Source organism: Carettochelys insculpta, chromosome 30 (assembly GCF_033958435.1).
Source record: "Carettochelys insculpta isolate YL-2023 chromosome 30, ASM3395843v1, whole genome shotgun sequence".
Taxonomy (NCBI): domain Eukaryota; kingdom Metazoa; phylum Chordata; order Testudines; family Carettochelyidae; genus Carettochelys; species Carettochelys insculpta.
Window position 1 is genome coordinate 8,505,797 of NC_134166.1, and position 24,655 is coordinate 8,530,451.

The 24,655-nt window shown below is 44.2% G+C and overlaps 1 protein-coding gene across 2 annotated transcripts in view; it reads left to right on the forward strand.

The window, feature by feature from the left end:
• Positions 1-1,738: 1,738 nt before the first annotated feature.
• SELENBP1 (selenium binding protein 1) overlaps positions 1,739-24,655 on the forward strand; it is a 32,253-nt gene continuing 9,336 nt past the window's right edge. The window contains exons 1-6 of one of the 2 annotated variants that reach the window (XM_074980770.1): positions 1,745-1,847; positions 12,336-12,389; positions 14,313-14,425; positions 15,952-16,137; positions 18,050-18,170; positions 20,853-21,035. In XM_074980770.1, the coding sequence (XP_074836871.1) occupies positions 1,832-1,847; positions 12,336-12,389; positions 14,313-14,425; positions 15,952-16,137; positions 18,050-18,170; positions 20,853-21,035 (673 nt within the window). In that variant the 5' untranslated portion in view covers positions 1,745-1,831. Of the gene's footprint in view, positions 1,848-12,335; positions 12,390-14,312; positions 14,426-15,951; positions 16,138-18,049; positions 18,171-20,852; positions 21,036-24,655 lie in introns of both variants that reach the window. The other variant, XM_074980771.1, reaches the window with a different exon arrangement.

The following is a 24,655-nucleotide window of genomic DNA, read 5'->3' on the forward strand; positions in this document are numbered from 1 at the left end:
CTACGTGTGCAACATAATCAAGGCTTTACTACAGTTCTATGCTCATGATCACAAATGGCAACTCTCTGGGTGCACCAAGGCTGGAGCACACACTAGCTACGTCTACACGTGAAGCCTACATCGAAGTAGCTTATTTCGATGTAGCGACATCGAAATAGGCTATTTTGATGAATAACGTCTACACGTCCTCCAGGGCTGGCAACATCGACGTTCAACATCGACGTTGCGCAGCACCACATCGAAATAGGCGCTGCGAGGGAACGTCTACACGCCAAAGTAGCACACATTGAAATAAGGGTGCCAGGCACAGCTGCAGACAGGGTCACAGGGCGGACTCAACAGCAAGCCGCTCCCTTAAAGGGATGGACACTCCACTACTACTCCCAGCAAATTGTTCCAATGAGTAATTACATTAACATTCACTTTAAAACCAAAATATACTTTGCTACAAAATGAAATTGGAAATTGGATTGACACGATTGACAGAGGGCAGAATATCCAATTAGGAAAAATGAACAATACCATGTGACTTAGATGGCCCATCACATAGCTGGAATAGTTAATTGTAACTATAAACTATGTGGAGGAATCGACAGCACATAATTTTCAAGCAACCATTAATCTGGAATTTGTTTGCACGAAATGTTTGGCAATTGGTTTGAAATGGCAAACAAATTAGTTAAAAAATCCAAACTGCTCGTGTACAATTTGCATACAGGAAAAAGAGCTAAACTCATCAAATAAATTATTAGCTGTAGTTGGTTCATCTGTTTCTACCTTACAGTCCTTTGTCTCTAGGATTTTCAAGAGTGGTCTCAATGGTGGATTTTGAAAAGGGGTTAGGTTTTCAGTTGAGTAATTTGCAGAGTGAGTTTGTGGGGGAAAGGATAGAAGTGGAGATAGACGATACTACATCTTCCCTTGGGAACATTTTTGAAAATGGTCAGGGTAAGTTCACTGCATTCTAGCACAAAAAAAACAAAACAAAACAAAACAAAACCTCTTTAGAATACCAGAGGAAAAATAATTGCATTCATTCCTGAACAGAGATAGTTTAACAGTATCCAAAGTGGAGGATGATTTTTTTCCTGGGAGCAGAGAAATCCTTCCCTTTAAATCAGTTATTGAGCAGGATGGGAGATGGATTTGTGGAAGATGACCCCCTCTGAAAAATATTAAGTCAGAATTTTCATGGGAAAAATGGGTCTAACTGACCAGCAGGAAGAGCTCTTGCAGCTAGCTGTTGTGCCTAGAGGATTGAAATACTATATGAATGAGGAAAAAACAAAACAAAACAAAACAAAAAGAAAAAAACACAGGCTTGCCAAGCAAGAGACAATTGGGAGCTGTAACTAGGTCATGCATTTCACTGCCTTCTGAAGAACTTGAAATAGTGCCCAGAAGCAAGAGTTTTATGAACAGAATGGCTTCCTCTCCCTTTCACTGTTAAAAGCCTGTCATCTCTCTGTGTAAGAAAGCTATTGGCATGCAGCAAACATACACATGTCCCCAGCATATGAGGAAAAGCAAGTGGGAGCTACACCAGAACCAGTTGCATTACCCAGCCTTTGGGGAAGGGAGCAGTAGAGTCCTTCAGAGCCTTAACAGCTTCCCCATATTAGTAGGGAAAGAAGGAGGTGGTGTGCTGCTTTGGCACCTCCCACATGTTTTCCATCCTTAGCCTTTCCCTTGGCAGCTGTTCCAAACCCTCCTCCTGCCCACCCACTAACCTGCTATATAACCCTTTAACACCAGCCTGTGCTCTGTGGAATCTTCTCCTGTCGCACTCCTTTTTCTTCCAGGTCATAAGCAGCTGGGAAGAACTGACCAGATGGCATTCAACATGGGTAAGAAACTATCTCCGCTCTGCACATAGCATTAGGCATGAAGACCCAGAGTTTTGGCTGCAGGTTCCAAACTGCATCTTGCTGTTATTGGTATTTGCAGGCTGCAGCATTTATCCTTTGAAATGTCTTAATCTTTCCCTAAGCAAGGACTAGTGGATTTGCTACTGATTAACAAATGCAGAGTAAATGTAAGGAGCAGTGTGGGGCTAAATTTTCTTTTGGTAAACTATTTAATGGAAAATGTTGCTATGTTTTTAAATCTTTAATTGCATCTCTTGTGAGCAATAGCTATATTTGTTTGTTTCAGAATGTGAAAGCCGTGAAAAGCCTAGTAACAGTCATCTTGCTGAGTGAGTGTAATTTTGACTCTCCACTCCTTAAAGGGAGACTGTCATGTAGCTCAGGACCAGCTTCTAATATTGTATTTACTTGCTTTCTACAAGTCCTATTATTAATATAAATGCTTTTTATAGAAACATTTTTTGGGAAACGTAACAAACATAAGTAGGGGATGTTTTCCTTAGGTGTAAATATTGCACTATATTATTTACAGTCTCATCTAGTGTATTGTTGTGGTACATACAAAGGCGGTTAAAGCCCATGGTAGAAAACACTTAAATAGGCTACGTCTACACATGAAGCCAACATCGAAATAGCTTATTTCGATGTAGCAACATCGAAATAGGCTATTTCGATGAATAACGTCTACACGTCCTCCAGGGCTGGCAACGTCGATGTTCAACTTCGACGTTGCGCGGCACCACATTGAAATAGGCGCTGCGAGGGTACGTCTACACGCCAAAGTAGCACACATCGAAATAAGGGTGCCAGGCACAGCTGCAGACAGGGTCACAGGGCGGACTCAACAGCAAGCCGCTCCCTTAAAGGGCCCCTCCCAGACACAGTTGCACTAAACAACACAAGATACACAGAGCCTACAACTGGTTGCAGACCCTGTGCCTGCAGCATGGATCCCCAGCTGCTGCAGCAGCAGCCAGAAGCCCTGGGCTAAGGGCTGCTGCCCACGGTGACCATAGAGCCCCGCAGGGGCTGGAGAGAGAGCATCTCTCAACCCCCCAGCTGATGGCCGCCATGGAGGACCCGGCAATTTCGACGTTGTGGGACGCGGATCGTCTACACGGTCCCTACTTCGACGTTGAACGTCGAAGTAGGGCGCTATTCCGATCCCCTCATGAGGTTAGCGACTTCGACGTCTCGCCGCCTAATGTCGAAGTTAACTTCGAAATAGCGCCCGACGCGTGTAGCCGCGACGGGCGCTATTTCGAAGTTAGTGCCGCTACTTCGAAGTAGCGTGCACGTGTAGACACAGCTATAGAGACAGATACTGACTAGACTGGTTTAACTATTCAAACTGAGTATTAATTTTTTGCAGTTCTGACAGAGTAAATGATGAAAAGTAAACTAGAATTTGGGATCTGGCTGTTTATTAGTCAGGGTTGATCAGTACCACAGATAAGGCTCCGACCAAAATGACTGCAAAGTACAAGAGTAATGTGAACGCCATACATAGACGCTACGTCTACACTACAGTGATCTTTCAAAAGAAGTCCTTCTGGAAGATCTCTTCTGAAAAACTTCTTTTGCAAGAGCATGTCCTCACACAAAAAAGTGGATTGAAAAAGCAATCTGCTCTTTCAGCAAAGAGCAACCACACAACCCTGGCTCTTTTGAAAGAATGGGCCAGGGATTGAAAAATTTGGTGCCATGAGGACTGCTGCTCTGAAGAAAGTGCCCGTGGAGTGTCTACAAATGCTTTCTTCCTGATCCAGGAGCGGAAGAGGGCTTCCAGAAGAAGAGCAACATTCTTTCAATTTCAGATCTAAAGAAGGTCTTTTTTGTGTAGATGTGCCATGTGTTCTTTCGAAAAAGCGCCAGATTTTCTGAAGAACTTGCTAGTGTAGATGCAGCCATACAGAAAACTGCCTCTGTGCCAATGCAAAGTTGAGATGATTCATGGATTTCTGATGAGCCCTAAAGCAATCATGGGTGGGAATGGGGGTGTAGAGTGAAGCCCTCTTGTTCAGGCTTTCAGAGTTGAGATAGTATCATCTGTGATGGTGTGCAGTCACAGAAGACCCCCTGGGGATGTTCCCTGATGTGCTGATCAGGCCAGTGACACCCATCTTCTTGCTCTCTGGGGCTTCCCACCACCCTGTCCTGCTAAGCCAGGTCCTCTTGTCTTCCCCAAACAAAGCAGAGAGTTGGGGACACTGGGGAACATCCCAAGGGGTCTTCTATGGCCGCATGCTGTCACGTATTCAATCTCCATGTGCTATTTATTGCTTGAGTGAGTTGGGGTCTTGTCTTGCTTTTTCACACAAGTGCTACCCTTGTCCCTCTCATACTGTTAAAATTTACATTGTGACAATTGAACAATGTCAGAATTACTGCTCTTGTCCTCTATGCCTGATGTATAATCTCATCAGTTTAAAATAAACAAAGTTATGTCATAAATCTAATTTATTTGGCTACCTCCTTTTAAATATGTCACTAGATTAATTAAACAAAATCTTGTAGCTTGATAAATACTGCTTGTTTGTTCAAACTTTGTAACAGTGTGGAAAAGTGATTCTGTCCATCTAATGTTTCCTGTATGAAGAAGAAAACTAAATACTTAATCTCATTTGTTCTTCTGTAAATGGGATTCCCTATCTCAAATAGTGTTGCACAGACATGCATACTATAATAACGATGGGTTGTGTTGATCAATGTGAAAAGCCTGTTAGACTTGTTATACACGGGTTGGGTTTTTTTTTAGGGGAGACAGTTGTAACTGTAAGAATTTATTGTTGCTGAATTACAGTAGGCAGAACCTACCTCAAAAATTTCACACTCATATACGTAGAAGGGTAGCTGTTCAGTGGTTCAGTTACAAATACTGGAATCTTTTGTAGTCTTTTAACCTTAAACATACTGCTTGAAACTAAATTATATAGAAAGATATCATTTGATTGTGCAAATGGCTGTCACATTGAACTAATTAGTATGCGATACTCTTTATCCATACGTTAAAACAGTTTTATGATCCTATTGCATGTTGTTGTAAATGTGTAATCTCTTTAGGCAGACTTCCAACAACTTCTATTTTATCTGAACAGTCTGCAACTTTACTGTAGCTGCCTCAATAGACTTTATAACTCCCCTGTAAAATGTAACTGCCAGGTTGCATAAGCATAAAGGGAATGACTTTTTTATTTTTAAAGGATTGTTGTTTTTGGAAAATATTCTGAAAATAAGCTCCCATGTCCCATTTTAAACACTTGCATGGAACCCAGTGTCTGTGAGCTTCTTTATATTTCTGTGGTATCTTTGCCCCAAAGATCTGAATGCACTTTAGTGCTGTTTATTAAAACTCTACAGCCCTCTGGGAATAACATGATCCAGTGGTTGTAAGTGGAAACTAGACAAATTCAAACTAGAAATCAGGCATATTTTTAACTGAGAAAGTAATTAACCTTTGGAACAAAACAAAACAGCAGAAATGTAGCACTTAAAGACTAACAAAATGATTTACTTGCTTATGAGCTTTCATGAGACAGACCCATTTCATCAGATCAGACCTTTGAAACAGTTTACCAAGGGACATGGTGAATTCTACATCACTGACAATTTTTAAGATTTAAGACAGACGATATTTTTCTGAAATATTTGCTTTAGGAGTTGCTTTGGGCGTGTTGCACGTCCTATATATATGGAAGGTCATGCTAGATGATCACAATGGTCCTTTCTGGGCTTAGAAGTTATGCAAGTATTATTACTCTCAAACAAAGGCACAGAAAAATGAAGTGACTTGCCATAAGATCATACAGTACAGTGGGTCAGCAAAAGCCAGGGAGGCTGACAGATTTGCTCGACCTCTGGGCAAGCTGATGGGGTGAGACCTTGGCTGGGAGGAGCATGGCTGGGGACGCTGATGTGCCCCTTCTTCCCCAGGAACTGCTGAGAGCTGCTCAGAGCATGCAGCATGGCATTTTGGTGGTGATTTAAAGGGCCTGGGTCTCTGGCCACCACTACAGCTGTGGTAGTGGCAGCCAGGAATCTTGGGCCCTTTTAAATCGCCAGGCCTTGAGGCAGTTGCCCCCTTTGCACCTTGTTGGTGGGCCTGGCAAGAGCTATAAATAGAACCTAGGTACCTTGATATTAGGCCTGTGTTCTGACCACTAGACCAGAGGAGTGGTTCTCAACCGTTTTCTCTCTAAGGCCCCCCTCAACATGCTATAGTATGTTCTTTCTGAGGCCCACATGCACAGCAACAACTGTATTTTTGCATATCCTCTAGCTCATAAGCCAGGGCTGGAGCTAGGGTAGTAACCAGAACAATTGCCCAGGGCTCCACAAAGCTCAGTTGCTTGGCCTTCAATGTCTACTCTGAGTGGCAATGCTCAGGCTTCAGCCTCAGCCCCTGGTGTATGGGTGTAATGCTGTCCCTGCTCTCTGGTTTACTTTGGCAGACTCCTTGAAACCTGCTTGGAGAACCGCTGGACTAGAGGATACAGGCTTCACTCTCTGACATTGTACAGAATATTATATCATTTTAGCACAACAGCAGAACTTGGTGTGGTTAAAAAACCAGGCTGCAGATAAACCGTCATTCTCAGGGCTGACTTTTGGTGGTATGCCAGTCCTTGGAATCATCCAAAGTACAGCCCTTTACTATGTCCATGAGGGTGTGAAAACTACCTTTCCCAACTTGAAATCCTGTGGGGGCAAGAGGAGGAGCAGTGCAGGCCCCTGAGGAGTGTTCTTTCACCGTTCTGTTGGGAATTCTGACTCATAGCTTTAAAATAATCATAAATGCTGCAGTAGCCCATCTATGCACTCTCTTGTTAACTAGAACAGAGGTTGCTATGTGGTGGCACCAGGAACACCTGCTGGTGGTGGTTTATGAGCTAGCTGCTCTGCTCACATGGAGTGACTCTACTCTGGTTTCACTGAGGGAAATAGGATAGAAGAGTGACAGTGGGACCTCCCCACTTCCCTGCACCTAGCACAGGTATAAATGACTGCAGAAAGAGGATGCAAAATACTACCAGCGTGGCAGCGTCATACACTCAGTTTTCACCAAGACAAATGACTGCACAAGAAACAAAGAATCGGGCCTAGAGTGACCTCTTTGTTGAAAAGGATGAAATATTCTACATTGAAAGTACAGCTTTCCTATGAGAAATTGCTGCAATTGCCACATGGCTGTTATCTTTATGGTGAATGGGAGGGGAAGTAGACTGCATAGCAGAGCAACCTTGTCAATATAGATATCCTGCACATTTTGGAGGGTGAGAACCTCAGCAGCTCCTGATCCAGCAGTAAACTGAACTATCTGCTGTAAAGTAGCAGTAAACCGAACACCCAGTGATATAAATGAGCAGTTTGCAAAGCAAGTTGGCCTTTCACTAGACTTCTGTTATAAATACAGTCCAACTTCAAGGTATTCTAAGCATCCAGTCAGACACAAAGATAGCTGGGAAGCAACAATGCAATGACAACTGGTATGTGTAACTATAACCCACATACCTATGTGTGGTTAACTGTCACCTGTAGTGGTATCTAAACCATGTCACAGAGAAAGCCTGTGTCTTCTACAGCCTAAGCTGAGAGCCAGCTGGCCTTTAACTCATGCTGTTGCAGTGCCTGCCCTGAGGTCCCAGGTGTGAGTCTGCCTGTGGGCAGTTACATAACACCATGTTACTATTTCTAATACCACCATTTTTATCATCATCTGGTACAAAATGGTACAAACAGCAGATTCATGACATGTGTTCGTGAAGAGTCTGACACAAAACACAGTGAGTGTTATATGTCAATTTCAAACAGATGCTTCACTGGTTACAATATTTGAACAAATATGGAAGGAAGCAGTGGGAGGGAAGGAAAAAGAGTAAAATGCCCTTATCTGTAGCATACATTCCAGTTGAAGTGGTCTCTTGTTTTGTTTATCAGCAAAAGAGCAATATACTTGTGCAATACTAATCTAATACATGCTTTGTCCCTGCTAATTTAGGTGATTTGGGAAAACAGGCTGGAGTTGAGTTTGATCAAGTATCTATTGTTAATAAAGTTTAAACTTTGTCTTGGTGCTTAGACGTGCAATGGTGTGGAATACATCATATTCTCCTTCCTTTGCTTATTTTCAGGCAGCCTTATACGGTCTGTTCAGTACTATAGCAACCTCTGTTTCTGAGGAATGCATGCTTTTAAACTAAAACATTTTAGAACAAAGTGAGTGGATTTTCCAAAGTCAAAATTTAGGAATTTGTCTATGTTTAGGAATAGCAATCTGATGAAGTGGGGAAATGCAGCTGTCACATCCTATCAAGTTGAAGGTATCAGATTCTGTAGAGTTTTGGGGGTTTTTTGGAAGAACTTGTTAGTCACAATGTAAGATTATAAGACAGTGGAGAAAACAAGCAAAATGGCAAGTCATTTATCATACACATACTTTAAGCACTGGAGTCAACTGCAAAACGGGCATCACATTCTTTGTTCCTTCTCAGAATATCTCAATTTATCACATAGTAGCTGGCCACTCGTTATTCGTATGATATGGGGGAGGAGGGAGGCAGCAGCTGAGCTCTCCCTCCACGTTGGAATGGTTTCAGCAGGACTGGAGTATTAAGACTGTGTAGCCGTGCAGGGTTTTATACTCTGATAAGGTGTATAAACTTGGAAATGGTGTTTAATGTGCTTTTAAAACAATGTCTCATGATAATGTCTCTTGATCCTAGATAGCTATTTGTTAATGTAAACCTGAAACATGAATCCTGTGACAGTCTGGAATATTAACTGTTACAGTAACAACTACTATATAGTAGGCTTTTATTATTATTTAACTCTCAACCCTAGTGCTCTTAAGTGATTAAAACAAACACTCCTACACTGATACAAGCATGGCTAGTAACTGGTAACTGTCCATCCAGAATCCAAGTTTGCTGAAGAATTCATCTGTGCAGTTGAACCTCTCTAATTTGGCACTCTCTTGTCCAGCATGATTTTACTTAGCTGGACAACCACTTACAATGGGTGTGACCAAGTTTCCCATGGTCCCATAAAATTTGTTTGCCATCATCAGTCCTGGTTTTCAGTGTTCTATGCTGGTGTTTAACAAGAGCTTAGAAAACTTTGGAAGTGTTGGTAATGCTGCTGGACAATATTGACCTCCTGTGGGCTGGCAAATTTTCTTGTTCAGTACCAGTCAGGTCCTGAGGGTGCTGGACTGGAGAGATTCAACCTATATGACTCATATTAGATGTCCCATATGTATGGGATTGTCTCGCTCTTGTTTTGGAAATGATCCATAGCTCCAAACTGTGAGGCTCTGTGCCAAGGGAACATGTGTAGCCCATTGAGTTAGCTTTAGCATTTATTTCATTAATCAGTAAAGTAAGCAAGGAACCCACAGGCCTATGTTTGGTAAGACATTGGTTTCAGTGGTTAGAGTAAATCTTGAGGCTTATGAAATTGGTACAGATAAATGGTCTAGCGGAAGACCAAGAATAGAGTAGTTAAGGAGGAAATTTGTCCATGACACCAGCCAACCACAGGCCCATGAATCAATGCCAGCTTTTGGCTATTTTAGGATGGGAACATCTGCAGATATTGACCACAACACAAGAGTGTCATGGCAATGAATTGACATATATGAGACTCAGTTGTACAGTTAATATACTCACTTACAGGAGAAGAGTACCCTAATACTAATACTAACAGAGAGTAAGCCGTGCTAGTCTATACACTATCAAAACAAAAAGCAGTCAAGTAGCACTTTAAAGACTAGCAAAATAGTTTATTAGGTGAGCTTTCGTGGGACAGACCCACTTCTGGCTATGGTGTGAAGAAGTGGGTCTGTCCCATGAAAGCTCACCTAATAAACTATTTTGCTAGTCTTTAAAGTGCTACTTAACTGCTTTTTGTTCTAATACTAATACGGTGAGGAAATACAAATAAGGAGCAAGGGAGAAACCCCTCCTGTATGTCCACAAGACATAGCGGTGTCAGCGTACCATATAATAAAAGTTGTACCCCAGCTCGTGGGCAGGAGGAGGGAGAGATGGTTCATTGGATGGTGCCAGAATGAGGGCTATTCGGGAAGATGATGAGGAAGATAATGGCAAGGGATGGTGTGAGTACATGGATGTTGCTGAAGCAAAACTGCTGCTTCAATGATTGTAGGAAACTACTGAAGAAAGTTAACAGGTTTTATTTCCCAGCAACGTGCAAAGAAAGAGAAGTCACATGCACAGACAGGCCTAACAGTGGGTTCTGCCAGGTTGTGCAGTGAGTTCTGCCCACCAACAGAATGCATCAGTGCTTATATAGTTCATGCATGAGAGCTACAAAATGACCAATTAGGTGGCTCCACGCTTGTACCCTGCACAGTTACATGCACTTGATAGAGGCAAGCCAACGGGCTACCATATATGGAGTTGTTCTGCACCTTAACACTAATAGACTACGTGCTTTGGTCTTAACACAAAATGGCAGTGACATAAAGTGGTGGTCTCTGCTTCAACAATGTTCAGACAGAGAGAATACAGAATGCACATCTCTCTGACTGGGTTAGAGTGTTTGTGACTTTGCTAAATATATTAATAAATGATTGTAAATACAGCACGATTCCTAAAGCATGCGTGTTGCAACGGTGCACACTGGGGTTCCCATCTAAACAGTCATTTTAGTAGAACCAGTCCTGATTTTGGGACAAGAACTTGCCAAATCTCAGAATGATAACTGGGAATTCTTAAGTGTTCAATATAATCAGTATGGCCATGTCTACACTAGCCCAAAACTTCGAAATGGTCATGCAAATTCTGCTGTTAGGAATAAGGGGATTTTGAAGTTGCCGGGGTCCTTTCGAAAAGGAGCCCTGTCTGGACGAGCTGTGCGACGGCGAGCCGCAGCAATTTCAAAGTGCTGTGGCTGCCGGCACTCTAATGAGGCGCTGAATATGTACTTCAGGGCTTCATTAGTAAACTTTGAAATGGCCATTTGCATGGCCATTTCAAAGTTTTGGGCTAGTGTAGATGTAGCCTATATGATGTATATGTGGGGCTACACATGGAATGCACCTTGAATCCACTAAATTCGTTAGTGTTTTAAGGGTTATATCAGGAACATGGTTTTCTCTTCTTCTGCTACTTGAAAGTACTTTGATCTTAGCCTAATTAAGGAACAAGCCCCAAGACTCCAGCCAGCAGTGGGGCCAACAGGCACTGTGGGTTCTGGGGCAAGGTGGGAGGGGAGCCTAGCTCTGTACCCCCACAGGGGTAGAGCCAAGGGCAAAATGGACAGGATCTCAGTCAGTCACCCTTAGTGGCACCAGGATCATGTCACTGTCCCTACCCCTGAAGTTGTACAAAACTTCAACACTTCAAAGGGGCCTGGAGCTCTGTTGGCCACTGCTGCCAAAACACCAGGCCCTGGGGCAGCTGCTCTCTTTTCCCCCAGTTGGTGGGCTTGCCAGCCAGATAGGTACTTCCCCGGCTGCCTGCCAGATTATCATCCACTGTAACTCACTGGATTCCATTCCAGTCTTCGGGAACATGGACTTGCAGCGGAGCTGCCCTCTTCTGCTGGTTCCTGATTTAGTGGCTAGGTTGCCTTGTTAGTTGGGGAGTACAGATAGAGAACAGTGTTTCCTCTAATATTTTCCCATCCGGGGTGAAATAAATTTTGTTATGTGCACTGAGGCATGTGTAGATATGCACCACCCATAAAAACATAGGCTGTTAGCTGTGGGCACTCAGCTAATCAGCTGGACGGCACCTGAATCTCTCCTAGGCAGATGCCCAAGTACTCGGCTTACAGGGAACACTGCTAGATATCAATGAAGGTTGCAGTCAGCAGGAAGGCAGAATGATGGAGTGCAGGGGAACAGGTGGAACTGAGTTTTCAGCAGTGAGACAATGGTACAGGTGAGGAATCCCACTAGGCAAAAGCTCTGCTAGGAATCCTTTCTAGTCTTCTGCATTACTGGCCCTCAACCAGTTTCTAAATCCTTAGAAATTACCACTCCAAGGGTTAATACACAGAAAATGGTGCAGACCTCTTCTTATAATAATAAAGTGGGCTGGTCAAATTGAGCAATCTTTCTAGCTGAACTCTTTAATGCTGCTTCCCTACTAATCTCTAAAACCTTTCACAAATCAAGTCTTTCTAAAGCCTAGATGTTTATCTGGCTGCTTATGATTCAGTCGTTTGGTGTTACATTGCAGGGTGGGACGTCTTGAAAACTAAGATCCAAACTTCCTTCATATTTGGAATCCCAGCTTGCCATGCTGGGCGAGCCGCCTTTTCAGATGTCTTACGTGTACTTAGCTGTTTATTGATCTGTGGCTGGTTGGCTCTTCTGAAAACTATCTCAATGGTCTCTTTAAGCCTAGCACCCAATGTCAGTAACCCCTTTGAGAAATGCGCAGGTAAATAACTCGGAGGTATGTAACTTTTCTTTTTTTTTACCCCTTCTCTCATCAGCAAAATGTGGAGCGTGTGGACCTGGATACAAGACTCCATTAGATGCCATGAAAGGCAAGTCCTGTCCTCTATGTTCTGAAATGGAAATTATCAAAACAAGAGCTTTATTGAACTCCATTTGGATTCAGTGCAGATTATATGGGTGACTTTTGGACGCAGCTTTTACTACTTCTGTTCTGCAGCTTCTCCAGCAAGAGTGAGGAGATTGTAGCTATTAAAATAACCTAGTTTCATTTTGGCCTATCTCTGGGCAAAGCATCCAGACCAGGCTCTACTGCCTGAATGGCCTCCTGGTACCAAGCCAAATAGTAATGGTGTCCATGTGACTGGTTTGGTGAGTTTGCTGACCTACAGCTTCCTGTGTTGTTTGCCCACTGCCAAGCAGAAGTATGGCTTTGGGGCTGCAACTGAGGCTTTGTCCATACTTTAATATGCTACAGTGGAATAGCGTCAGCTCCACGTCTCTAGTGCTTCATGATAGTCACTCACTTCAAAGACAGGAGGGGTTCTCCCCTCGCTGTAACTAACCCTCCACCTCTCCAACAGGGGATAGCTAGCTCAGTGGAAAAATTCTTCCATCAACCCGGGGGTTAGATTGGCATAGTTACATCTCTAAGGGGTGTGGATGTTCATACCTGAGCTAGAGTTGCCAACTTTCTAATGGCACACAACTAAACACCCCTACTGTCCTATGCCCACCCCCTTTCTGAGATCCTCTCCCCTACTCAATACATCCCTCCTCCCTTTGTCACTTGCTTTTCCCTACCCTCACTTGCTTTCACTGGGCTGGGGTTGGGCTGCAGGGGGAGGTTAGGGCTCCAGCTAGGGGTGCAGCTGGGGATGACTGGTTTGGAGTACAGGAGGGAGCATCAGGCTGAAGCAGGGGCTTGGGGTGCAGGGAGGATGAGGCTCAAGTTGGGGGTGTATGCCATGGAGTAGGGCCAGGGATGAAGGGTTTGAGGTGCAAAAGAGGACTCTGGGCTGAGGTTGAAGGGTTCAGAGTGTGTGTGGTGGGGTGGGCTCTGGCTGGGGTAGGGCCAGGGATGAGAGGTTTGGGGTGCAAGAAGGGGCTTGGAACTAGGACGCAGGGATTCAGAGTACAGGAAGAGGTGTGGTCTTGGGGTGGGGACAGAGATAAGAAGTTTGGGGTGTAGGAGGGAGCTCTAGGCTAAAACAGGGGTTTCTAGATGTGGAGTCCTGGTGGAACTTATTCGGGCTCCAAGGAAGCAGCCACCAGGTCCCTGCATCTTCTAGGTGCATGGTCAGCTAGGTAGGCTCCATGCACTGTCTTAGCATCCACAGGCACTACTCCCCATAACTCCCATTCTTCGTGGTTCCTGACCAATAGGAGCTACAGAGCAGGCACTCAGAGCAGGGCTGACATGCAGAGCCTCCCAGTCCATGGCTGCCCCAGCAGCTAGGGACTGTAGAGACCTGGTGGTTGCTTCCAGAAGCAGTGCGGAGCCAGGGCAGGTAGGAGACCTACCTTTGCCCCAGCACCACCAACCAGAGCCACCAAGGTCCCTTTTTGACCAGTTGTTCCAGTCAAAAACCAGGTTCTTAGCAACCCTGTCCTAAGAAATAGTTGTCACAATGGAAGTTTTCAGTGTACACCACCCTTAAGTCCAATAATGTTGCACCTGTAATGTGGATGAGGTCCTCTGTGGTAAACTAGAGCTACATGAGACAGTATTGCCAATCCCAAATGTTCCAAAGTCCTGAGTCAGGATCAACAAAAATCGTAAGATTGGCTTTAAAATAATGAAATTGTGTACAAATTGCAGATTTTGGGCTCTTTTTATTTGCTGTATGTCAGACTGAGCCCTGTTTTGAATGCTTCCCCTTATAAGGAAGACACTGAGATTCCCAACCTCCAATTGGGCAAATCCAACCCAGTGAGAGATACCTCCAAGGCTTGCTTTGGCGATAGCATTACACTGATTGTTGTTGATCTAAATGAGCTCTCTGCTTTGCAAGGTCCCAGAGAGGAGATTGTGTACCTGCCCTGTATCTACAGGAACACGGGGATAGACAAGCCTGACTATCTGGCCACTGTGGATGTTGACCCCAAATCTCCACACTACTGTCAGGTACCTTCCTGTCAAGATTCTGGTTCTAATCCTCTGCATTTAGCCTGGCTTGAACCCAGGCAGCTTTACTGAGATTTAGTAACACTCTCTAGCTTCAGATCCTTTAACCCCTTCTTCATAGGGAAAATATCTGTCCTTTCCAATGCCCTGGACCTAAATGGGGACCCGATGCACCAAAATTTGGAGGACCCTGAACAGTCTGTGTCTCTCTCCCTCCTCCTGGATGGATTCTTGTCCTGGGCCCTCTCCTACGGCATTGATTTTCCTGCCAAATGTGGCAGGTCAGTCCAATGTTAGTTGTTCCAACTCTGTGTTGCAATCTCTCCTTGTGCTCTACTTCTTGCTATCCTATCTGGGGCCTCTTACAGTTAAACAGTTTGGATCCCAAGGATCCTGCCTCAATAATTCTTTGTCTGCTGTCTCCCTGGTATTTGACTCTGACAGAGGTTTCTTCATCACCACTTTCAAATACACATCTCAGTGTTAACTGTCAATCTAACTTCATGCTACATTTCTTAGGAATGTGCAGCAAGTTCAAAATAAAAACCCCAGACCATGGGTAACTCAACTAGCTTCCTTTTACTTTAGAAACACTAAACTCAGCCCTCCTCAGAAAGGTTTCACTTGGATTTGTCTGGCTTATGAATTCACACAAAAGCTATCTGAAACCCCATGTTTTAGTAGTGTGTCTGCTTTGCATTTTCTAAACTTGAGTTTGGGAATCTTCCAGGGATTGCTGAAAGCTAATATTTACCGGCCGTTCCCAGGTCTCTTCAAAGACTTTCTCTGCTTTGTAAGCATTTGAGTACCTCCCTCTGAAACCGCATTGTCAATGGATATTAAGCAAGATTACTAATCACTGCAAGATCAGATTTGTTTGGGTGTCCAAAAGGTTTGACAGTTACTGTTTTTTTAAGGAAGTCTATGAAACTAATCCATTCTTTCATAAGACAGGAAAGCACAGTGTACCTGGCCAAGAGTATAGCTTCCAGTTATCTGGCAGAACGTATTTTGAGGACCATTTGCTACAAACGTAATCTAAACTGCATTTTAAAACGCTAGATATTTGTATGTCTCAAATTGCTTAATGCATTCTAGCCTCCGCTCTCTCGCATTAAAATGCACCCGAAGGAGAGTATATCAGTGTTGACAAGACATCTTGTCATAGTTTTTCTTTTGCTTAATTATTGCTATGAATTTTACTGGAGGAATGTGGTTTCTTAAAGGGACAATAGACTTATGCACTGATATCTTGTTTCTTAATGCACACAATATGCTACTAAGGGCCAGTAGAAATAGTGTAAAGTACTATGAACTGCAGTCAATTTGCCACAGTTGTAATCAATTAAACTTTGTAAAGTCAGAATGTTGCTGCCTAGACGCAAGTTATTTTTCTCTCTCTATCACTGTTCAGTGTCTCTTGCAAGTGCTGGCGAGTCTTTCTGTGTCACTGGGCAATGGTGAGATCATGATTAGCAGCTGCCTGTTTTATGGACTGAATCTGAACCATGCCTTTGGCTCCATAGGTGATCCATCGTCTGCCCATGCCCAACCTCCGAGATGAGCTCCATCACTCTGGGTGGAACACCTGCAGCAGCAGCTTTGGTGATGTCACAAAAAAACGGAACCGGCTTATTCTTCCTTCTCTGATTTCTTCCCGCATTTATGTGGTGGATGTGGGCACAGACATGCGGGCTCCCAGGATGCACAAAGTAAGTAGGAGATGACTGACTCCAAGATACCTATCCTGCCCAGGAGCTGGGAACCAAAACTTATGAAACCAGATGAACAATCCAGAACAGGTTTGTAGGACTTTTGGGGAACTTTAAGAACTGGTCAGTCTCAAAAGTCTTCACATTTCTAAGAAAATAGCTCATTTTCCACAGACAAAGAGGATTCTGACTTCTCAAATCTGAGTTCTACATATAAGGGAAATACTGCCCTCCCACAACGTGATGTAAATTGGTGCCCTTGGCGTGCAACTTGTAGTTAAGGGTTACAGTGCTTCTCTTCATAGTCTTGGGTAACAAGCCTGACTATACGGTACGTACAAGGGGATGAAAGACAAAACCTTGGTCTAGAGAGCAATGGTGTCTGCTTTGAACTTGCTCACTTGATAAGCCAAAATGCCTCCTTTTTCTAGCTGTCAGTAGTGCCAACTTAAACTGGAACCTGAAAATCAGGCAGTGTTCTCTCTGCCTTTACTACAATCCCCAATAATAAAGATTTTGCAATCACAGTTGAACTGACTGGTATCATCTTATTGATTCATGGCTTGGCTGGATAACATCTAATTCTCCTGTAGATGTATTGAGGGAAGAGACAACACCAGTGTGTCACAGGCAGTAGTTCTGACTTTCAGACTTAGACCTTGTGTCTGCTATGCTGGGGATACACACTGTGGTGATTGATCCATCGGCCATTGATTTATTATGTCTGCTTAGCTGCAATAAATCAGTCTCCCAGTGCTCTCCCATCAATGCCAGTACTTCACCAAAATGAGAAGAGTAGCTGATGTTGATGGTAGAGCAGTTCCCGTTAACCTTATTGCATGCAACATTCAGCTTTAACTACATTGACTTCAGCTATGATAGTTAGGTAACTGAAGTGACATAGATTTGGTCAATGGAGGTGGTTGAAGTAGACTAGGTCTTACTGGGTAACTCTGGGCCATTGTGTTTGCATAAAATGTCTTTTAACTAGAGCCACCCTTGCTTTGAATGTAACACTGGGGACACGTTTTTCAGGAGAATCACTTAGTGATAGTGGAATTGAGTAAATATACACAAACTTGCACCTTTGGTCTATGGTTTTGTTTATTCTCTCTTATACCTGAAGCTGAGCAAACAATAGATTTTTCAGTGCATTTGCGGTTCAGAAAAAGAAGGGAAATCAGTTTTGGCCTGAACAAAACATTTTGTTAAGCCCAAAATGGTACATTTGTGTTTCATTCAAGCATATTTATTTAGTTTTTCGGTTGAAAAGTTTTGCCCAGCTTTGCTCATAGTTTCATTCTCTCTGACTACGTCTATACTACAACGATCTTTCAAAAGAAGTTCTTCCGGAAGATCCCTTCTGGAAAAAACTTCTTTTGAAAGAGCATGACCACACACAAAAAAAGCAGATTGAAGGATCAATCTGCTCTGTCAGTAGAGAGCATCCACATAGCCCCTGATCTTTCGCAAGAACAGGCCAGGGATCAAAAAATCTGGTGCCACAAGGACTCCTCTTTCAAAAGAAGGGCCCGTGGAGCATCTGCACATGCTTTTTTTCAGAAGACTCTTTCTGAAAAAGGCGCTCTTCCTCATCTGGGAGAGGAAGAGGGCCTCCAGAAAAAGTGCTGCATTCTTCTGATTTCAGATCAAAAGAGTGCATTTTGTGTGTAGATGCTCAATGGGTAAATTTTTTTCAGCAGAACTTGCTAGTGTAGATGCAGCCTCTGTCTGGACAAGTGCAGAACACGTAGGGTTGAGTTCTCAAGTGGAAAATGTCCAAAAGCCTATAACTTTAATGAGTTTTTTGGTGGCAGGAAAATTTCCTTGTTGGGGTTTGATTAACACTGTGATTTTGACTGGGGATGGGCTGATCGAGGAAGAATTGACCATGCATATCAATTCTCCTTAGATGATTGAGCCAGTTGATGTATTCTGGAAGTGCAACTTAGCCAACCCCCACACAACTCACTGCTTGGGCAATGGTGAGGTCATGATCAGCAGCATGGGAGACCCATCTGGCAATGGCAAAGGTATTTATCCCTCTTAGTCATTCAAGAGAGAAAAGGTGACAGTAAGGAAGTGTGCCCCAATGTGCCACTCCAGTGAGAAGGAGCCAGCCAACACTGGGGTCCTCTGCTGCAGGTGGAGGAGGTGCAGTGCACATGTATTTCCAGGGAGACTCCAGGGGCTCTCTCTCCAACAGACTGACATTGCTGGAGGTCATGCACACAGCAGCAGGCAGCTAAGAAGGTTAAAGGGGTCAGCTGGAGACAGCTGTAGGAGGCATGTGTGCTCCCTGACAAGCTTCTGGTGGGGTGTCTGCATTGGAACCTGTGCTACGTCCCCTCTCTTGTCACTCTGACTGAATGCTGGGCAGTGCAGGAAGAGGAGCGATGTGGGGCAGGGACTTGTCTGCCAACCCAGTGGCTTGGTCATGACAGGGACTGCTCAAGGCAAGCTCCAAGCTCCCTGCAACAGTCTAGGATTGCCCTAACCCAAGCCCCCACCATGCTCCCCCTACACACACACCAACCCCCTGCCTGAGACCCCACAGCCCTCTGCCCTGACTCCGAAGTTCCTCCACACACACCCCAATTCTCTGCCCTGACCTCCTCCTCATGCCCCCAACCCTGATTCCTGTACCCTCCCACCCTCAGATCCGTGCTTCAAACCCCTCCACTCGTCCAATCCTGCCCTGAAAGCCTGAGCCCTGACCCCCGAACTCCACTGCACACTTAAATTTCTTACAGGTACTGTTGTATTGCAACCCCCAAGTCCCTTCTCTGGCCACCCACTTATCGGAGGCGGGGAGGGTGACAGCATGACAGTTCATGTAAGAAATTTAAGTTACTTTCTCCCTAGAAGAGCGTGAATATTTACTTCAGAACTGGAAGCCTTATTGAGAACTTGCAGTCCATCTGTACTGCTGGTCAGTTAGCAGTCCTGGAGCCCGAAGTTCTCTATTTAACCACAGAACAGGTACTTCAAGAGGAGTGGCAGGGCAGATTTCTCACAGTCCCCATCCATGTCATTCAATCCCAACTGGGAGGAATCCCCTCAGGTGTTACAGGAGAGCTCCTTAACCTGGGCACCTGCTGTCCTTGAGAGCCATGAGCCTAAGACGGTAACAGTTGTGTTTGTGGTATGGGCACAAACACACAACTGTCACCTTCATAGGCTCACAGCTGGGCCCTGAGCCCTGAGGGTTCTAGGCTGAAACTAGTATGGTTTTCATATTGCAGTGCTGCCATCAGTTGTTAACCATAGGGCCAACTCCACAGAAGCACTGGCACTAGAACATAAGAACAGCCATACTGGGTCCAAGCAAAGGTCCTGTCTAGCCCAGTATACTGTCTTCCAACAGTGGCCAAAGCCAGGTGTTTTTCAGAATAAAATGAACTGAAATATTTTGGTTTGGAAGGGAATAATACATGTCAGGAGATCTGTGGCCCTGTCTCCTTTCCCTTCCTCCTCCTGTGCCTCCCATCTAGATCCCTGCTTCCCTCATCACCACTATTGTCCCCCAGTCCTCCTGGGCCCAGCTTCCCAACTGTACCCGTTTGAACCCTCCTTGAAAAGCTCTGATTTTTGCTAGTCCAGTCTATGGACAGCTTCCTCATGGGTCAAGTTAAGCAGCTGCCTCTAATACACACAGACAGAAGAGAAATTCCTCTGCCTGCAGTACCAGACAGTTTGACACCCCAGATTTGCTGCTGAATCAGGCTTTTTTAGTTTTCTGATTTGCACCTGAATCAATAGTCTTGTGCCAATAGATGCCTAGACTGTTCCGTGAAAATTTGGAATTGATCAGATGCTGCATTCTATAGTTATCTCATATAGGCCAACAGCAATGCTATTGAGCTGTGCTGGGCCTTTCTTTGTTTGGCCAGTCAGCATACATGCCTGGTTAGGAGGACATTTGTATTTAGCAAATTCCCTGTTGAATCCTTGGTAGGAAATTCTCTTTGAGTATTTTGATACCTGGTGGAAATACTAATGAAATCCCTTCCAATGGAAAGCCCAGGGGGGAAAAAATCTCTTTTCAGGAGGTTTTCTCCATCCTCCTCAAAGTACAGGTAATAAGCTGGAGGCCAAGGAAGAGTTCACTATTATGAGCCTTAAGCTATGTCTACACTAGGAAAAGCAACAAAGTGTCCTGTGGCACCTTATAGACTAACAGAAAAGTTTTGAGCATGAGCTTTCTTGAGCACAGACTCACTTCATCAGATTCATCAGTGAGTCTGTGCTCACAAAAGCTCATGCTCAAAACTTTTCTGTTAGTCTATAAGGTGCCACAGGACCCTTCGTTGCTATTCCAGATCCAGACTAACACGGCTACCCCTCCGATACTTTACACTAGGAAAAGTAAGTTGGCTGGAGATATGCAATTCAAGCTACGGCAGTTGCATAGCTAAAGTTGACATAGCTGTACTCGGCTTACTTGGCCGTCCCCACTGAAAAAGGTGGATAGGAGGGTTTCTCCCCTCAACCTCCCTTACTCCTGGTGTCTTGCAAGGAGCACAGGGGTCAACTGTGATCCCTGAGAGGTTGATTTCTCATGTCCCTACCAAACATGTGAAATGGAACTCCAGAAGATCAACCCTGAGCGGGTTGATCTTCTGGGCTCATGTGGATTTAGCTTCAACCTGCTTAAGCTCTTATAACTAGGTGGTTGAAATCTAACAAGGTTCACTGTTTTGTTTTGGTATCAGGTGGCTTTATCTTGCTTGATGGAGAGACTTTTGAGGTAAAGGGGAACTGGGAGAAAGGATCCAACATCCCTGCTCTCGGCTATGACTTCTGGTACCAGCCACGGCATAACGTCCTCATGAGCACGGAATGGGGAATCCCTAAAGTCTTGGCATATGGATTAGACCCAGCAGACCTGAAGACTGGTGAGAGCATGTTCATTTAAAATTCTGGTCTGGATGCAATAAAGTGAGAACTGTGTACTGCAACTGTTCTGCACCAGTGAGTGATTTCAGAGTGCATAAGCAAAACTATCATGTAAAGATGTCTGCAGAGCTGCTTTAAAGCAGTTGTTAATGCACAACATATATGGCTCAAAACAAGGCAAGTAAACCTACTCTAAAGCTGCGTCTACACGTGCACGCTACTTCGAAGTAGCGGCACTAACTTCGAAATAGCGCCCGTCACGTCTACACGCGTCGGGCGCTATTTCGAAGTTGAAATCGACGTTAGGTGGCGAGACGTCGAAGTCGCTAACCCCATGAGGGGATGGGAATAGCGCCCTACTTCGACGTTCAACATCGAAGTAGGGACGTGTAGACGATCCGCGTCCCGCAACATCGAAATAGCGGGGTCCTCCATGGCGGCCATCAGCTGGGGGGTTGAGAGATACTCTCTCTCCAGCCCTTGCGGGGCTCTGTGGTCACCGTGGGCAGCAGCCCTTAGCCCAGGGCTTCTGGCTGCTGCTGCTGCAGCTGGGGGTCCGTGCTGCATATACAGGGTCTGCAACTAGTTGTTGGCTCTGTGTATCTTGCACTGTTTAATGAAAGTGTGTCTGGGAGGGGCCCTTTAAGGGAGCGACTTGCTGTTGAGTCCGCCCCGTGACCCTGTCTGCAGCTGTGCCTGGCTCCCTTATTTCGATGTGTGCTACTTTGGCGTGTAGACGTTCCCTCGCTGTGCCTATTTCGATGTTGGGCTGAGCAACGTCGAAGTTGAACATCGACGTTGCCAGCCCTGGAGGACGTGTAGACGTTATTCATCGAAATATCCTATTTCGATGTCGCAACATCGAAATAAGCTATTTCGAAGTTGGGTGCACGTGTAGACGTAGCCTTAGGGTTAGGGTTATTTAACAGTGTTATTTAAATGGATCAAGCTGTTAACATCAGAAGTTCAACAAAACCTGAGACAGTTAAGAGCTAAGGCTGCTATAGTGTCAGAATTCAGCTATGAGGAGGAAGGGGCACATCAGTGTAGTTTGACTTCCTCTCTAAAGGCCATCTTGTTCTTCCCTCTCACCTCTACGGGAGACAGTTGCATACCCAGTTGTGGGGACCACTCATACGGCTTTTGAAAATACCTGCCTATAACTAACCTGCAGTATGCAAGCATGAAAGCTGAGTGGATGGAGCCCCTCTGCTCTCTGGTCTCCCACTGAACATGATCTACCTCTGATTTCTACCAGACACAGGTCACAAAGGGTAGTGGTGTGACAAGAATCCCACAATCTGATGCCTGACCTCTCACCCATGACAATTTTGAAATGGATGAAGATTTTTGGCATACGTATATAGTTAAGAGTAAAGTCCCATGTGCTCTGCTACTAAATACTTGTAACTCTTAATATAATTGTGAGACTGAAAGGAGCTCAAAAGGTCTTTAGTGCAGTACCCTGTGCTCTAGCTAGACCTAAGTATTATTAACTAGATACCTGAGAAGTGTTTGTCTAACCTGCACTTAAAAATCTATGACTACATAGGTATTATAACCTCCCTAGGCAATTTATACCAGTACCTGGGCACCAGATCACACCCCAGCCTTCCCTCAGCATAACGATGCTACAGGCTAATGCATCTGGATAACCATTGCTCAACCAGCCCATCACTCAAGTCTCCTGTGCACCTTGAGATGTTCTAGCAGGCAGAATTAGCAAGGACCCTCCTTAAATAGAACCGCTTAGGACTATTACTTCTTGTAACAATGTTTCATGTAATGTTATCATGTTCCCCTAGTCTTTTCTTTTCCAGAGTAAACAAACCCCTTTTTAAAAATCTTTCCTCACAGATGAAGTTTTCTGGATCTTTAATCATTTTTGTTGCATTTCTCTGAATGTTATCCAATTTATTCACATCTTTCCTGAAATGTGGCACCCAGAACTGGACACAATACTTTAGCTGAGACTTAATCAGCACAGAGTAGAGCAGATGATTACTCCTTGTGTTTTGCTTACAAGCGTCCTGCTAATGCAGCTGAGAATGATGTTTGCTTTTTTGCAACAGTGTTATACTGTTCACTCACACAATATTTATGTTGTGATCCACTATAACACCCAGATCCCTTTCTGCATTATCTTTCCTAGGCAGTCATTGCCTATTTCGTATGTGTGAAAGTGATTGTTTCCCTCCTCAGTGAAATACTTTGCATTTGTCCTTCTTGAATTTCATATTTACTTCAGACCATTTCTCCAGTTTGTTCAGATCATTTTAAATTTTAATCTGATCCTCCAACATACCTGCAACCAGTGTTCCCTCTAATCTTTTCCATCAAAGTGCAGATTTTTTCCATGCATATGTGGAATACATTTTTATGTGCTTGAGGCATTTGCAGATGTGCAGCATCGGTAGAAACAGAAAACCTAACTAGGCACTCTGCTAATCAGCTAGGTGGCATTTTAATCTCCCATGAGTGGCTGCACAAACAAACAATTTACAGTACTGCTTGTAAACTCCTCGCATCTTAGTATATTCTGTGTGCCAACGTCTAAACTGGGGTCAGCAACCTTTCCAAGGCGGAGTGCTGAAGTTTGACCTTTTGGCCTTTATGTATGGTCCAAGTGCCAGTGATACTTTTTAAAGTCACTAACAGTCCTATTACAACAGCTTCATTAATAAATGAATTAAGATGCAGAGCTTTACCCTTAGGTGGTGGTTGGTAGCATTAGCTGGTCTTCTGTTAATCCCCAGGCAGCAAGCCCCTTGCTGCCTGGGGAAGGAGGTGCAGGCTGAGCTCCCACGTCATGTGCTGATGAAAATTGGCTTGTGTGCCATTCTTGGGGACCACTCATACTGCTTTTGAAAAGACTGGGGGTTGCTGACCCCTGATCTAAATAATTGAGGAAGATATGGAACAGAACCACTCTCAGACCTGATTCTTGTGGGACCCCACTTGATATGCCCTCCAATTTTAACTGAAAATTATTTACTGGGAATGGTTTTCCAAACAGTTATGCACTCACTTTACTACCGCTCCATCTAGGTTGTATTCCCTACTTTGTTTAGGAGACAGTCATGCAATACCACATCAAAAGCTTTCCCAAAGTCAAGATACACCATATCTACCACTTCCTCTCCTCATACACCAGGTTTGTTACCCTATCAAAGAAAACTGCTAGGGTGCTTTGTCATGATTTGTTGACAAATCAGTGTTGACTGTTACTTATCGCCTTATTATCATTTAAATGTTTGCAAATTGATTGCTTAGTTATTTGCTCCGCTATCTTTCCAGTACTGAAGTCAAGCTGATTGGGTTGTAACTCTCCAGGTTGTGTTTATTCCCCTTTTTATAAATTAAGACTACATTTGCCCTTTTCCAGTCCTCTGGATCTCTCCCATCTCCCATGACATTTTAAAGATAATTGCTAACAACTCATTTATCTCTTCTCTCAGCTCCTTGAGTATTCTATGATGTATTTCACCAGGCCGTGATGACTTGAAGATATGTAATTCACCTAAGTAATTTTTAACTTGTTCTTTCCCTATTAGAGTCTCTGGTTTTATCTCATTTTCATTAGCATTCAGCATGGTATGTAAGACATCCAATCACTACT